This window comes from Mucor mucedo (assembly GCF_025094135.1).
Source record: "Mucor mucedo strain NRRL 3635 chromosome Unknown EV154scaffold_153, whole genome shotgun sequence".
Lineage (NCBI taxonomy): Eukaryota > Fungi > Mucoromycota > Mucoromycetes > Mucorales > Mucoraceae > Mucor > Mucor mucedo.
This window is the reverse complement of record NW_026252437.1, coordinates 7679-24257: the sequence shown is the minus strand read 5'-3', so window position 1 is coordinate 24257 and position 16579 is coordinate 7679. Positions and strand designations below refer to the sequence as shown.

The 16579-nt window shown below is 36.4% G+C and overlaps 4 protein-coding genes across 4 annotated transcripts; 2 read left to right on the top strand and 2 right to left on the bottom strand.

Moving 5' to 3' along the window:
* Positions 1 to 3197: 3197 nt before the first annotated feature.
* Positions 3198 to 4673, bottom strand: EV154DRAFT_486680 (uncharacterized protein; the record flags this gene model as incomplete). The annotated part of the gene is made up of 6 exons (XM_051598877.1): positions 3198 to 3285; positions 3336 to 3489; positions 3546 to 3614; positions 3789 to 4095; positions 4331 to 4572; positions 4628 to 4673. 6 exons carry the CDS (start codon positions 4671 to 4673, stop codon positions 3198 to 3200), a joined length of 906 nt encoding a protein of 301 aa, XP_051452215.1.
* A 1924-nt stretch (positions 4674 to 6597) lies between these two features.
* Positions 6598 to 7439, bottom strand: EV154DRAFT_486679 (uncharacterized protein; the record flags this gene model as incomplete). Its single annotated transcript, XM_051598876.1, has 3 exons — positions 6598 to 6800; positions 6933 to 7138; positions 7309 to 7439. The coding sequence occupies 3 exons, from the start codon at positions 7437 to 7439 to the stop codon at positions 6598 to 6600; spliced, it is 540 nt and encodes a 179-aa protein (XP_051452214.1).
* A 478-nt stretch (positions 7440 to 7917) lies between these two features.
* Positions 7918 to 8611, top strand: EV154DRAFT_486678 (uncharacterized protein; the record flags this gene model as incomplete). The annotated part of the gene is made up of 2 exons (XM_051598875.1): positions 7918 to 7977; positions 8246 to 8611. The coding sequence occupies 2 exons, from the start codon at positions 7918 to 7920 to the stop codon at positions 8609 to 8611; spliced, it is 426 nt and encodes a 141-aa protein (XP_051452213.1).
* Positions 8612 to 15434: 6823 nt separating this feature from the next.
* On the top strand, positions 15435 to 16160 carry EV154DRAFT_430014 (uncharacterized protein; the record flags this gene model as incomplete). The annotated part of the gene is made up of 1 exon (XM_051596512.1): positions 15435 to 16160. A coding segment is annotated over one exon (726 nt), but the record flags the coding sequence as incomplete, so codon positions are not given.
* Between the last annotated feature and the right edge of the window lie 419 nt (positions 16161 to 16579).

Sequence of the window (16579 nt, the reverse complement as noted above, 5' to 3'; positions counted from 1 at the left end):
AAGCCTGCCTGCTGTGTCAACGCCTCTCTCCTGGACTGCAAGTCGCGGTATTCCTCCTTTATTACATTAATTATTTTTAGTGAGTCTCGATTTACAGAGTACAATAAAAAATACTCACCCGTTTCTGGACCCAAGCGCTGATTTTACTTGTTACAATAGCCATACTTCCAGAAGATTTATGCGTGTGACGCCTGATGTTTGCATGAGTTGCCTTAACTCTATTGGATGTTCGATTACCCATGTGCATCAGAGCATCGACGGGATATTCTGTCAAGAGCGGACAGGCGGACAGGACAGACCGAAAAATACTTGCTTAAAAGAACAAAGAAATAAAAGATAATTATTATTTTTATTATAAGAGAGAGAGAGAGAGAAAGAAGAAAAGAGGAAAGAGGGTTGTTAGATAATATATCTGATGAAGGGGAAGAAAGAAGAGGGAAAGTTAGGCTATATTTATAGTAAAGAATTGTATAGATATTTAGCATAAAAATAAGCAATGACAAAGTTTAGTAAGTCATTACTTATTTATGACACATATTCGATGATTGATGGCTGACACGTAGATGGCAAGGTGCTGACAAAGAATTACCAAAATTAATGCATCTACGTGCCACGATCATGACATATCCTGCCCAAAAATTTGCCTTTCTCATCACGCTAATAAAGCCATTCAGTTAATTCTTGACAAAGTGATGAATATTTCTACATAAAATTAAATACTACATACAATTCCAAGTATTTCTTCTTGACAATTGCACCGTCTTTAGTACAGAGTTTAGGCCTGGATACAAAAGCATCAAACTCTACTTTTGCATTTTTAAATTCATCCAAAGTAGAGCAAATAAATGCCATTTTTTGAACAATCGTCAAAAAACTACGATCTCCAAGTTGAATTCTGGGATCTATGTTAATTGTAATTCGAGTAAGCTGAGAAGATGAAACTAGTTTGTATTTATTGTAGCTTACTGTCGGCCTTCACTTTGGAGCTTAAGTTCTTTTTAAACCGAAGATAAAAGTTGCGCTGGATGTGAATCCAACAAAGAATTTGCTTACTATTAGGAAAAACAGTTTTGATAGCCTTCAATAAAGCTACTTCCTTATCGGTGACGAAACATTTCGGCAACAAATTTTCAGCTGTACCAGCAGGCCATACAATATCTCTAAAACATTGAAGAGACCACTGATATCTCTCCGCTGTTTCCTTGTCCATCCAGCAGCCGGCAATGGGAACGGTGGTCAGCTGCTTTGGTCTTTCTTGAGAGCGCAAAGCTCGAGCAACAACAAAATTCAATAATACCATCTTGTGTGAATTGGTCTTATATGTGGCGTCAATTATAACACATTCAGATAATATACGCGCTTCCTCAATCCCATGTTGATGAATAAAGAAAATGGATTGGATTCTATTATCTTCGTTAGTTAAATATCTAACATCGTGGTTTGTTGTTTGGAGGTGTCTTATAAAATTCCAAATGAAAATGCTATCATCTCTACATAACTGTTGTTGGATATTCGTAAGATCGATCACATTAACGTTGCAAAAGTCTCTTGTTTTTAACATCTACAAACAAAACGATTTATTTTAAGAAACAATATTTATTGTTAGTGTCGTTTGAGAATGTTTTTAAAGTATGCGTATAATATGTCTTTATTCAAAAAAAATCGATCACAAATAATGCTAACTCCTTGCCAGATCCTACTTTTACTATCAGCTTCCTTACCTCCAAAACTCCACTGGGAGTGCTTCCGCTTTGCATCATCTTGATTGCAAATTCTTGATTATCTGCTTCCAATTTCCTGTTAACATGATACATTTGGTGGTTGTTGCTAACTGGGTGCGTGTGGTCAAAACAAGCCTTGTTTATATACCAGCGATTGTTCACGTCTTTGGTATCCAACTTGGTGTGAATAAAAGCAGTACATCCAACCTTAACAGTCTTACGATTAGGTCTTTTCAAGACACTCTCCCCATCATTATTGTCTTCTATTTCACTTTTTTAATCAAACTAGATCAGCCATTCACTCAATACATACGTACTTTCTTCGCCTCTGGTGTTACGGTATTCTCCAAAATGCTTGCATACGAGTTTCATGTAAACTTTATCGCTTCTGAGTGTCTCAAAAGGCATGTTATGAGACTTACAAAATCTTCGATCTCGTATTTGGCCGACTGTTTGTCAGCGAACTTTTTACTTCCAGGAAACTCCTTTCCAAAAGCCTCTTTCATACTTACGACAGCTTCGCTACTACCAACAGTCTGCTCAAAAGATGGTACCGGAAAGTCAGTCAAATAATTTTCCTCGTGATCTTCTGCTGCATTCTCTGCGACACTGATGGAGTCCCAGTCAAACTCGTTCAAGATAGCGTTTTTGCCGGGATTTTCGTGTTTTACATTCTCATTTTCTAATGTTTGGTCGAAGCCATCGTTAATTTCAACATCATTACTGAACTCGGACAGAAGTGTTTGAATTAGCAAGTCCTTGTCGCTGATGTCATGTTCAGTCATTTTTTTCATAGTGAGATTTTCTTAGGAAGTAAAAAATGGTGTCCGTAAAAAAAACGGTGTCCCCGAAATTATTTTATAGTGCAAAAAAAAAAAAATCCGGGCCGGACAGAAAAACGGTGTCCGTAAATATTTTTTACACCAAAAAAAACGGTGTCCGTATAGTTACCCATAAAAAAACGTTGGTTGTAGAAATAGGTTTGGAGTGGAGCATATTGGTCACCACGATCCTTGGCTTACTCAAACTATAAATAAGGTTAAGATGTAATTAGGCCACATGTATAAAGGAACCTACCATATTCCTGATGGGACCACTCTGTCATTCAAGGATGGATACGAGACATTTGGCGTGTGTCAAATACCCTTAGATTTGGCAAACACGTACAGAATTGAGCCAAGTACCAGAATAAACAGTCAGAATGTGTCTACTCGCATTGCTGTGTAAAAGTAAACAAGACCGAGCAATCTGTATAAGAATACCTTGCGTTGCTGCAAATCGTTGCGCTTGCTGTTGTACGTGTGCACACAATGGAAGAAAAAAACGTTTTAAAACGATTTTAGAAAGAAACCCTCAGTATAACGGGAAAGAGCCAAAGTGGGAGGATTTCTAATCATTTCCTCAGATTTCTGTAACAGCCAAGAAAACAACAATACGGGTAAAAAACTGTTTTATAAAACGCCGTATCATCTCAAATCATACTATGGTTGATATATTGAATACAAAACCGAACGCGTACCTACCGAAGCTACCAACGCAACCTCCATGGAAATTGTTGAAAATGCTATTATACCTTCTAATCGACCTCAAGTTCAATATCTTGAGCCAACTAACCTTTTGCTCTTTTCAAATACATATACGAACATAGCTCCAAGAACAATCTCGCCAACACAAATTTCTACCTCCACTCGCAATTCCCAATCGCCACAGCGTATTCTTCCTGCCATTCGATTTTTGGATCTGCATACATCACGTGCCTGTAAACCATCTGAGCCAAAACCAAAGAAACAAAAAAAACTTAGATCATGCATTCGATGCTTAAACCTTCCTTGTCACAATTGTAGTCTAACTGCTTGTGAAGGCCGTCAAAATCCTTCACATTGCCATGTATTGCTAAACAATCAACCATAATATTTTCAGATTTTATAAGTTAATAAAAATATCTTTTCTTTACAGTTCATAAAAAAATCTCCGAACGGTCTCCGGCCGTTCGATATATAATTTAGTTTAGGTATGATATGGCGGCCGATTTTGCACTGTCATTGGTAGGATTCAAACCTGATTTACTTCTACCAGCATTACTGACATTTGCTCCAGTTTCAATTTCAAAACTTTCCATAATCTCATCATACATGGGAGTTTTAGTTTTTTTCTGTTTCTTGTTTTTTTTCTTCTTATCTTTGTTATTCTCCTCACTTTTCATCTGCAACGTCATCAATCGATTGCTTATTACGAATACTTCCAAAAAACGTTTCTTTATTGAAGGGCTTATCTTGAATAGTTCCAGTGTCAGAAGCCCAAGAGTCGTTCGTAAACCTAGCAGAAAGATGTGGCTCCAATTCGAAGTACTTGGGACGATTTTCGAATAGTGTTTCTACAAATATATATAGGTGAGCATGGTATAAAGGACACTATATTACATCGCTTGATCTTGAATTGTTCGGACATGCTTACACGTGGGACATTTCCTTTACCTACTACACCCGTTTGGTTGAAGAGTTTTTTTGATTCTTCATAAGACGCCGATATATTCATAATTTGGTGCAAATAGTTTTTTTCTTTCGTTTGACGCTATGCTTGGCAAACTGGTTTGCACATTGTTGACACACCCATGTTCGTGATTGTCCCTGGGTTGTTTTTCCCGTTATTGCATCGGGAATACCACTCCATATATCAAGGTACTTGCCATTGTTATCCAACAAGAAATTTTTCACGCGGTCCATTGCCGGTTTATTGTCATTACCTTCCCCAACAAACCATGACCTGTTTTTTCTATGTTGATTATCAAACTGATTACATGTGAAGTATTCCGCTTGTGGCTTAAGTCGATATTTCTGGGTAACATCTCCCTCTCTTTACCCTTATTATTTCGGATGTTAGGAGTGGTTATGTAGTGATCCACCTACTGTTGGTACTAATCACACCATAAAACATTACTAAATCAAATCTCATTTCATCATCCCATACGTTATTACATCACAACACAAACTAATTTCTTATACATTATATCATATCCAACTACAAGCATTATTTTAGTGCTGTGTAACTTATCCATCAAACTAAATTCATAATCTGATTTCACTTAACATATATCAATATGCAAACTGATAGTTGGAATAGAACCCTCTCAATCTTTGAATCTACTTTTACTCTTAATAAAACTTGTAAGCAGTCTCAAAGCATTTTATTGTTTTTATTCATCTATCTCCATCCTCAACTATCAAAGGTTAGAGATGGGTGGCTATCAGTATTGTTTGTCAAAAGCTTCGTATTATCCATGGTTAAAAATTTGAATCCTTTATTTTCTTAATTTTTTTTAAAAAAAGCGATGAATAAGCGAAATATGTCGATGAAATATGAGATATTATATCATGGAACACAAAATGTTTACGTTAATTTAGACTATTTTCTGTTTTTGCAAAAAGTCGCAAAAAATCATTGAAAAATCATTCCCTGAAATATTCTTGCAGAATTTAAGATTTTTGGTTATGAAACCTCTATCGTTGTACATTCCATTATTTTTTCGGAATTCAGTACTCGTAAGATGTTTTCCAGTCAAAAGTGTTCGCATGAAAGCAGTCGACATGGCAAGTATATTGATTTTGACTTTTTTATTGTTGTATTAAAAAGAAAGTTTTTGATTCGTTACTTGTTCTTCTTTAACCCGCACGGCATTAGAATTCGGACATCGTTCTGTCATCCCTCGTACATTATGACGTCAAAAAAATCAGAAGTCGAATATTCACGGTATATACCTCTACGTTAACGAAGAAAATTCATCTCTACAAACCTATCGTGGCACGCACGATTCAAGTCATGATCTCTGAGGAAATAGAGAAAAGGCTGGAAAGTGTGTTTTGCGTTCCAATTCCATTTTACCTATGAAAGATCGTAAGTTACGTTCGGGATCGGCCCTGTTCGTGGCGTCATTCGAAGCTTCAGGTTGACTCTTAGAGTCTCTATTACTGTTACTGGTTTTTGGGGCTCTGTCCATGTTAATTCGTCTTGATTGTTTTTTACCTTTTGAGATTAGCGGATTACACTGTGTTAAGTCTGGCTCTGCCACTGCGTCAAAGACTACATCCACTGAAACAAATAAATTTGTCTTCACCAATGTTAGACATTAGTTATTGCTTCTGGAAAAAGTGGCTGAACAAAGTCAAAATTTCTTTATCTTCAATTTATAGTTGTGACACCCAATTTTCAGAAACGGTCAATCGATTTTTTTCACTCAATTTGTATTATTCCCATATATGTCTGCTGCTTTGACTTGCGCATCGTTTGGTCGTGCATTAAAAAAAAACAGCCCGAACTACTAAACTTAATATATACTGCAAAGTCATAATAATCATTATAATATTAATACATGTCAGCTGCTTTGAATTGCGCATTGTTAGGCCGCGCAAAAAAAAAGAACAGCCAGAAGTATTAAATTTCGTATATACTGCAAAGCCAAAACAATCATTATAATATTATTGATACAGAGTTATATATATGATATTTGAGTTTTCTAGTTATTTTAGTCCGAATGTTATGGTGAAGGATTGTTATTTATGCAATAACATTCCACGATATTAGTACTAATGATTGTGGTAATATTATAACTCTGATGAAAAAACCGATGACATCAACGTTTAGCGACAGAAACATTAAAAGGTCACGTCGTTGACATACTTTTGCCAGGCCATGCATGTACCTTTTCGCTGTCCAAAACAAGTTTGACGATGTTCTGTCGTGAAGTCTGAGCTCTTATAAATCTGTAACCGACATCGATAATCTCCGTACCGGTTAAGAACACTTAAACTATTCAACGAATGTTTTGAGATCATTTTAATTTATTTTGGGTACTCCGTAAACGTTATTAGATCATCCCAAACTATAGGATCGTATCGGATAACGGACCAGAATAGCAAAAGCTATCGGATCTTGACGGATAACGGACCAGAGTTCCTAAAAGTATAGGATCTTGACGGATAACGGACCAGAGTTCCCAAAAGTATCGGATCTTGACGGACAACGGACCAGAATTCTCTAAAGTATAGGATCTTGAAGGATAATGGACCAGAGTTTCCCAAACAACTTCATTTCAAATATTCCACGAATTGGCCCTAAGCTTTTAAAATAAAAACAAATGTCTTTATTTTGTGTTTTTGCTAGGATCTAGGTTCAGGTAGCTCCTAACCACCAAATAATGGTAATATCAAAAACTACTTGCGGTAGTCGAGTGAGAGCCAACTTTTATGCGTCCTCCTATGTATGTTTTAAATCCGGAGGACCAAAACTCAGACTTTAAATTACAAAAACTGAATTTTAAAGGAAATAAAAGTCCGATCAATCTCAATTTTGGAGACGATGTTTTTATTAGACTAGCAGCCGTTTCTGCGAATTTCAAATCGCGATAATTGTCTGTAGCAGGACTGTAAAAAATTAATTGTTTTCGGGTAATTTATGCTAAGTAACAACGTATTTGATGCAAAGTACTTGCTAGGTACGTTTTTGAATTGCAACTTTCTATTCTAGAAATTTTAAAATGCTTACTTATCACTAGGAATTAGAAAACACCCGTTGGAAAATTTTGTGATTTTACGGTGATATTGACAGGGCACACGACGTATCCTTCACAATAACCTGGTACAACTGTCTTGGGTATACGCCGCGCATGCAGGATACGGTACAAAATATTTTGTATATTCTGCTAAGTATTTCAACATGATACATGATATATTCTGTGCCGTATTTTGGTAAAATTATACGCTGTATCGTGTGATATATCCTTTGCGTGCATGGGACACTCAATACCGTGTATCAGACTATTAACAGGATACATCATGTACTATATGATGTATTTTGCGTTATTTGATATAGGATACGACGTAAAAGAAACTGTCGTTGGTTCTTGTACTTTAAGATGATGCTTTGTTATTGGCCTTTATTTTTTAGATCATACTAAATGAACCCTTTGATCAATAGATGAATGTGTGTTATCGCGCTCTTATCACGAATTACATGTCGTATTTGCGATATTATTTGTCGTTAAAAATGAATTTTATTTATAAAACGGGCTCAAGTGGGTCTAATTATCACGTGATATTACAATTATTTTACGATACACACCTTTAATTGCACAACCAGAAGCCAAAAAAAACATAGATTGCGAGCGTCACATGAATACAGTGTCAACAATACATGAGTAATAATGGGATTCTTTGCCAAACGAAGGAAGCAGCATTTGTCACAGACAGACCAAACAGACATGGTATCATTGCAGCCAATAATAATGTGGCTTGTTGTTACACAGGATGTGATCTTTCCTATAAATACGCTTCCTTTTCTTATTTTCAATATAGATTTTTCAGTTTTGTCCTCGACTAAATTTGGGATTTATCTTGTAATTGATATTAGTAGTACTTCCTCCGCTTTTTGTTGCTGTTTGTTGTTCATTTTCAATTATACAATCACATCATCTTCTAACATAAATCCGTCGTAAACTCTTTTACATCTAAGAACTATATTCTATTATCGAGCTGCCTACGATTATTGAACAGGCTGTCTCCGATTCTGATACAGACCTGTCAGATGCGTACCAGCCTTCGAAGATTGCTGAAAGTGGTTCTTCAACGTCTAAGTACGCCACAACTGTAGAAACGGGGTGCATGGAAATTGAAGAAGACGAGGGTACATTACCGGTGACCGCTCAGACATTCCATTTGGCTGATAAAATGGTTGATGGTGGAAGAAAAATGCTAGGACAAAAGCGTTCCATTTTGGGTAAACAGAAGGCTATCAAGCAAACCTCCAAAGGTCCTGCTCCTAAGTTAGTTGTCCAGACGCAACATGCTCTTAAAGGTCACAAAATGTTTACGAAGACAAAGGTTGCTAAACCAAAATAGTTTAGCTTTCCCTTTTTTTACTTCTATATCTAACATGTTAAATAAACTCACTGTTAATACAAAAAAAAAAAAAAAAAAAAAAAAAACTATATTCTATTATCATCTCAAGTGTTCGAACTTTTCGAGCTTGCACCGATCTTGCGCCAGTTCGAACGAAGCTCGAACCGAGTTTTTGTACTCGAGCTTGCGCCACTTTTTTTGGGTTCGAGCGAGCTTCGATCGATGCTCGCTCGAAGCTCGCTCGGCTAAAATGTCGATAGTAGTCACTTTAAAGTTAAGGGCCTTGAAAGACTACAGATGGCATTTCCCCTTGATTTTAATCTTTTCTTCCCTTTACCATTTTTTTTTATTTATGCTCTAATAATTCCAATTAAAATGCTTTGGACTTTTATTTAATTGTACAACCAGCAAACACATTTACCATAGAAAATGAAACAGTGTTGCACACTATACCCAACTAAGCCAATTTTTTACAGCAATCATAGTAACATGACGTAGCAGAATTAATTTAAACTTTCATGTTCACAAATCCAAATGTATTATAATTATAGATGCAGTAATAGTTTGATTTAATTATCCGAATTTGGTGTTAAGGCTGGTGAAAAAAAAAACTTTTTCTTTTTCCAACTTCTATTTCAATAAATAACAATTTTATTATCATAATTTTCTGTAATTAACATCACTTTGACGTGCACTTTGTGGAATAAAAAAAACCGACCTCCGGCCGGTTTTTTAGGCGTTCTTCAGACTGCCGATCGGGACCTGCGGCCCTCTCGTGGGACTGAGGTTTTTGTTTATTTGCTGTTCGGGACTTACAGCCCCTCACTCACTAATCAGTTAAAATCATGTAAATGCTTGTAGTATGAATGCTGTGTTTGCCCGTTCGGGACTTACAGCCCCTCACTGACTAATCAATTTAAATCGTGTAAATGCTATAGTATGGATACCATGATGGCCGTTCGGGACATACAGCCCATCACTCGCTTATATAATCAATAAAAAAGTGTGACTTCTGAAAAGTGATGATATTTTTAAGCACTGTTTTTGTTGGACATAGTATTTTTTTTAACCCTTTTCCCTTAGGCTTTCTAACTCCGTAAATACTCCGTGAAGAACGCCAAAAAGGGCGAGCGAGTTCGAGCTATGGTATTCGCAACCGAGCCGAGCTTAAGAAACTTCGAGCGAGCTCGAGCTGCAAAAAAACGCATCCGAGCGAGCTTCGACTGGAACACGATCGAAGCTCGCTCGAGAGTTTCGATCTTCATTCCGAACACTAATCATCTCTCACTGTATTATTATCGATTTACATTTACTTGTCTTATCCATATATTTTATCGTCTAAGATCACTTCAGAAATATTCTTGATAAATAATAAAACTAAGTTGACAACTAAAAGTCTGATGCTCACTATCACAGTTGTCTTATAATAATAATTGTCCCTTTATAAATCTAAATCCGTACTAGCGCTATATGTATGTCCTTTTATTGCTAATCATGGGCAATTTTTAGACTTTCATAAACAAAAAAAGGAACGGGGAAGAACTTTTTCTTAAATTTTCGAAAAAAAAACTAAGATACTTTTTTTCTGGGAAACTTTTTAAGTGTGAAACCGTTTTTATTGGACAAAAAATGTTTTTAAAAAATGTTTCCCACTTTTTTTTTAAAATTGAGACCCTTTATTATGCCTAATATATTACAAGACACTATCCAACCCTACGAGCCAACCTCTCAAAAAAGTAAAATAAGAACTCGTGCAATTTATCATCTAGACGATTTTCCTCGGATTTTGAAACGGACAAATTGTCAAGCCCTAATTCAGTCTCGTAGTTATAATTTTGGGGATTTGTGATCACTGTTTATGCTACTTAAAGTGGTCAAAATTGTATTTTAATAAAAACGACTTTCTAGGGGCCAAAATGTACGGCCCCCACTGAGACCGACAATATTACCTAAAAAGACCTAAGCAATAAGCAGTCATGTACATATGTTTGTGAAATACTTTTATATATTTAGACAAGATCGCAACCCCAGCCGACTTCGGTGATTTTTGACCTTCGCTTCGCTACCGTAAAAATAAGCTACGTTCCTGCTCGGGGTAATCTCGCGCTTGTAGCGGCCTGCCGACGCCAGTTAATGCTTATAAAAGGGATAAAAATAAATTTTATAGTTAGTGAATAGTATATGTTTAATTTTGTGCTCCAGTTAAAACTTCGTTAGATACATCATTGTCTGTGATTGTTGATAATGGTGGCTGTTTTAGTAAGATTATCATGAGATTATTAGGGTCAGACACCCTAGATAAAGCAGTACAAAGTTTACCGTGCGTGCAAACGGGTTTAATAAGACAAACGGCAGCGAAAGAAAGGGTTTGAGATTCATTCCAAACGCAGGTTGCACAGGAAATTGACGTCGACGGAGGCTAAATAGTACGTTGAAATTTTTTGAAGATATTAGTACCCTGGAAATCAAAACAATGCAATCTGCTCTATCACCAACAGAAATGTCAGCATCTATAAACGTTCTTGTGAAGCTTCTTCAAATTAACCTTGTGCTATTACAGAGACCCTCTCCAGGGTTGCCGTTTCTTAAACACATGATTGTCTAAAATCATTTATGAACCAACGTGTTTGGTGTCATTTCTGATGTTTTAATAGCATTCAGCGATTCGACAGAGAAATTGGTTGCGCTTGAATTTTGTGTCTCTTCGATCGAGTCATCCAATAAATATACCATGAATATATCTGGTAATTTTTCTTGCCTACATCATTGTTTTTATCAGCTGTAGTACTATGCGCCGCAAGAATAGATTTACTAACAATGCAATCTCTGTTCTCGTAACAGCCACTAGTTGTTAGTGAATCTTATTTGTCGTGAGCCTCGATGTCATCAATTGAGCGATCGGCGTTAGAATAACCTCTTACTAAATTAGACAGATCAAAAGATGACCAACACTAAATTAGTATACTTTAGTGTTAACATTAGTCAAAGAACTAATTTAGTACCATATTCAATACATATAAAAACCAACAAAATAATATAATAAAACAGCATCTTTATTCTCATTAAAAAGTCTCGGTAATAAGTTTAGCTACGAAGGAATTTAACTACAAACTCCTATCTCTATAAACTATCAACCAATCATCTGGTATCACTGTAACCACCGACTTCCCTCTTATTTTATATTTATGCTACGTCACTTCATTCATTTTTTTGTATGTTGTTAACTCAGCTATCAAAAGCTTGCGTTTCAGGATGTGATTTCTATAAAGCGCAATCATTTTTTTTATATTTTATCTTTCATTCTTTTTTTTTTCCTTTCATTATTTTTATTTATATTATTGTAAAGCGTTCTGTTTGGTGTTTTAAACCTTTTTTTTAATTAACCAACAAGTGGTACAATTCCTCAAATAAATGTTCAATTAGCTCTATATAATAATTCTTTTATGTTCCTAGTTGGTTCTTTAAATTTTATAGAATAACCGCTGTTTGGAAAACCCAAATAACAAGTCCAAATAAACCGAATCATCAAAGACGTCATATGCAACATCTTCATTTGACTCAATGTATTTTTGTTCTGTGTTAGTTCAGACGTACTGCCCATCACCCTAATTGAATTAGTGCTAATGAATATTCTTTTAACTCAATTCTAAGCAATATTTTTTTCACTCAGTGTTTTATATCCTGTGTTGGTCGGAACTTACAGCCCATCCCAAGTCACTCCGTGTTATGACACATTTTTTTTCGATCAATCTTTTGTGTACTGTGTTGATCGGGACTTACAGTCACTCCCATCTTACTCAATGCTAGTCCATAATGTTTTCACTGAATGTTATATTTACATTGTTGATCGGGACTTACAGCTCCTTCCAATTCACTTAATGCTAATGTCAGGAGCGGACAGGCGGACAGGACAGACAGAAGAATACTTGCTTACAAGAACAAAAAAATAAAAGATAATTATTGTAAGAGAGAGAGAGAGAGAGAGAGAGAAAGAAGAAAAGAGGAGAGAGGGTTGTGAGATAATATATCTGATGAAGGGGAAGAAAGAAGAGGGAAAATTAGGCTATATTTATAGTAAAGGATTGTATAGATACTTAGCATAAAAATAAGCAATGTCAAAGTTTAGTAAGTCATTACTTATTTATGACAGATATTCGATGATTGATGGCTGACACGTAGATGACAAGGTTCTGACAAAGAATTACCAAAATCAATGCATCTACCTGACACGATCATGACAGCTAATAAATGTTTTCTTCACTCAATGTCATCTGTACCGTGTTGGTCGTAAATTGTAATCCGTCCAAACTCACTCAATGTTTTAGGCTAATTATACGCGCACCATAATTTTTGTTTGAAAAAAAATCGCGCACCATTTTTTTTTTTTTTTTATAAATCCTAACTTTATTTAAGATTCAATTAAAGTCACACGTCATAATGAGAGGTATGCCGTCATAGTAGAATGATATAATAAGTAATGAGTTAAATTGTGAAGAAAAACAAAAGTTAAATAAAGACAATTAAATGATAAGAAAATCAGCTGAGTTCACGTTGTGCTGGTTGATACAGGTGTAAGCGATACCAATGATAATGCAGACAACCTGATCTGGGATAAAAAGTGTGGAATCAAAAATAAAGCTCCAGTAGTGTTTCCAAATGCCTTCAAGAATAGAGCCAAAAAGAAAAATTGGGGTGGTTTGAAGATGGAACATATAACGACTGGGGAAGTTGAACGTGTATATACTGAATAGGACCTCGGACGGTTTAAGCAAATATAAGGCAGGTAATTGCAGATATAGATATGTGAAGGATCGTTTCCAAATCTGCCAAACACGCTGACAAGAGACGAACAAATGCTCGGGGTAATGAGAGCTCGCAGAGCATAACGGGCAGAGAGATGAGTCTACAAGCTGTGGGAGATATCTATGCGTGGTGAGGGTCGTATTAACCTTATTATGCAGAATTTGAAACCTGACGTTTTTAGACCGAACGTTCAACCGACTACGCCAAAACGCTTTCCAAGTAGAACTGGTGTAACGACTGACATACGTAACTCGGTTATGAGTGCGGTGGATCCTTTCTTCCCGGAAGGACTTGGTTGAAACTTCATTAATTAATAAAGTCTTTCCAAAAAAATCAGTCAATGGTTCAGTTTCAATCGACCCGAATAAGTGATTGTTGGGTGTCAATAGTCGCAGAGTAAACGGATACAGTTGGGCTAAATAAAGCAAAAGAATTTGATGATAGCGAGATCCGAAAATGGGTTTTTTTTTCTCTAGGTCTTGATGAGCGCGCCGAATTAAATGGGAGTGAGTACTATCGAAAATGTAAAAGTGTTTTACTTGAACCTTATAGTATACTTTGGTTATTAAGGGACATTGATAACTGGATGTAGACCAAATATCGTTTGTTTGGGATGGAGATAAAAATGTAAATTAAGGTAACAAAAGAAAATACTGTTAGAACTGTGTATATCTTTTATTTCGAGAAAATTTAGATTAGGGAATTCTACTAGCAAAAACTACAATTATTTATACTAAATTATTGACGGTACGCTTATAGTCGGGCCAAATCTAGCCAATAAAAGTGCTAGGAATAGTGTAAGGAGCCAATAAATGTGCGCGAAATAGTGTAACTGGGTTTGAAAGATTTTTTTTTCTTTTTTCTATGTGCCTTTTGTTTGTCCCCTCGTGAATTTTGACACTTATAAATTGATCAAATTTCCACATAAAACACCGTTTCTTCTCTTTGTTTAACTATCTGTTTTTTAAAATAAGCATCTAATCTGTACCAGAATACATACATCATATAATTTTAAGTAAGGAATATCTATTGATTAATTGATTGTCGTTCAATAGACACATTGCTTTCAAATAGTCTTAACTCCAAAATAGATGTCAAATATTTCTCTCAAAAAAAAGGGCGTCCATTCGGCTCTAAAAGTAAACCTGGATCTAAAGCACCTGGTCCTAAACCGGCTCATTTAGTCAATCAATCCCGTTTAAGCTTTTCAAATGTTATTGCAACACAAGCGGAGAGCAGTAATTCTGAATTAGAAAATTTATCAATTTTACAAAATACATTGGTGATTCAACAATCTCAAGCAACACATACTAATGATGATATTGGAGAAAACAATGAAGAGGTAAAAAAATTAACATAAACAATGCTGTAATTTTTGCGACTTACACGTATCCTTGAATAAGCATATTAGTACAACATCATCTCAAAGCATTGCCACGAGTGAAGATAACAGAAACATTGGCTCAAATATTGCTGACGAGGTATTACCAGATCAATGATTTTTAAAATATTTAGCATACTGATTTTATACGTAACTTAGAACATTAATCAAGCTGCTGGTGTGGATCTTGATGTCGATTATGCCGAAGATAGTGACGATATTGATGAAACTCAACTTCTTGACGAGCTCACAGAGGAGCAATTTAATGCTCTTGAAAACAGTATTTCCAATATTCCTGAAAATGGATGTCTTGATAATTATCTTGGAGGCATACAGGACAATCTCAAAGGTGGAAATGTACCAAGTCAATAGCTTTCTTTCGCTTAAAGAATTTTTACAAAAGGTATTTGCATCCATACTCTTGTTTCAACGATATCTCGGTGAATTCTATCCATCCATCCAATTTTCTTTTTGCATTCGACGCGTCTTTGCAAGCTCTATCTTTTTCGATTATTACGCTTTCACCAATCTCTTCGATCTCGCCTTCCATTTCGACATTTAAGACATTTGTGAAAACAATCTCCTGTATTTGCAGATTTTAAATCGACATTCTTAATTTTCCCTCTGGATCATTTAACAATGTCAAATCAAGATCATGTTTCCTGGTCAACTGTGGCTTCTCGCGGTGCCTCCAAGAAAGTCCTGCGTCCTCTTCCTGTCTCTGCCGAGACTGATTCTCAATTCAAGTTGAAAACTAACATACTTTTCCATCATCCTGAACTGGATTACGAAATTATGGTACGGCAAGCTGCTTCTATTGTCAAGCAAGCACTGACGCCTGGTTCTGTTTTGTTTTCGTTCCCCGGTTCACTTTTTAAGCATCGGACAGAAGCTTATGAACTCATCGAAGCTCAATGTGGTGCTGTCCAAAGAATTCCTTCTATTAGCAACTATGGTACTCGCTCTGCAGGTGAAATTATGGTTGAAGTTAAATTTGTAATGCTAACAAGCACTACAAAGGAAATCACTCACGGTGTTAATCACAAGAACTTGTTGTTTAAAGGCTCTCCTTCTGTTCCTAGTGGCAATAATACACTTGTGCATGTCAAGATGACTCTTTTGCGAATTCCGGACAAGGATACGTTTCTGGCGGATCTAAAAGGATCTCTGCGTTATTACGGTGAAGTGTACCAGGTGAAAGAGTACACTTACGGTGGGTATTTTGAAGGTGAGCTGTCGGTTATCCTTGATATCTCGGCTGGCTATATTGATGTTTCTGGTGACAAGGTCAAGAATGAGCCACTCACGAATAATTTGTACTTGGAGGAATGGGACTGTTTTGCTTCGGCAACATTTAAAGGTGCACCCACGGTTTGTCACTGGTGTCGTTTGGCTGGACACGCACGGTCCAAATGCCCGGATTTGGCGAAAACCAAATGCTTCTCGTGTCGTGGTAGTGGACATACGGCCAAGTTTTGCAAAAAGAAGAATCTTGGTGTTACGGAACTGCCTGTTTTGAATAAGATCCCAACTGATAATCCCTCCCCCACCGTTGAGAGCCTCCAAGCTCAAGTGCTGTCTGACTCGGACACAGATATTTCTGACGTGTCTACGTCCCCCAAGTTTGAACCAAGTGGCTCTGCAGCTTCTAAGTTTGCAACCACTGTTGCTAGTGTATCCATGGAGGTTGACAATCATGGGAATACTACCACTCCTGCTTCTTCGACGGCTGGTCCGATGGTCGAAGTTACTAGTGGCTCTATAAAAGTTCCTGGTGCCAAGCG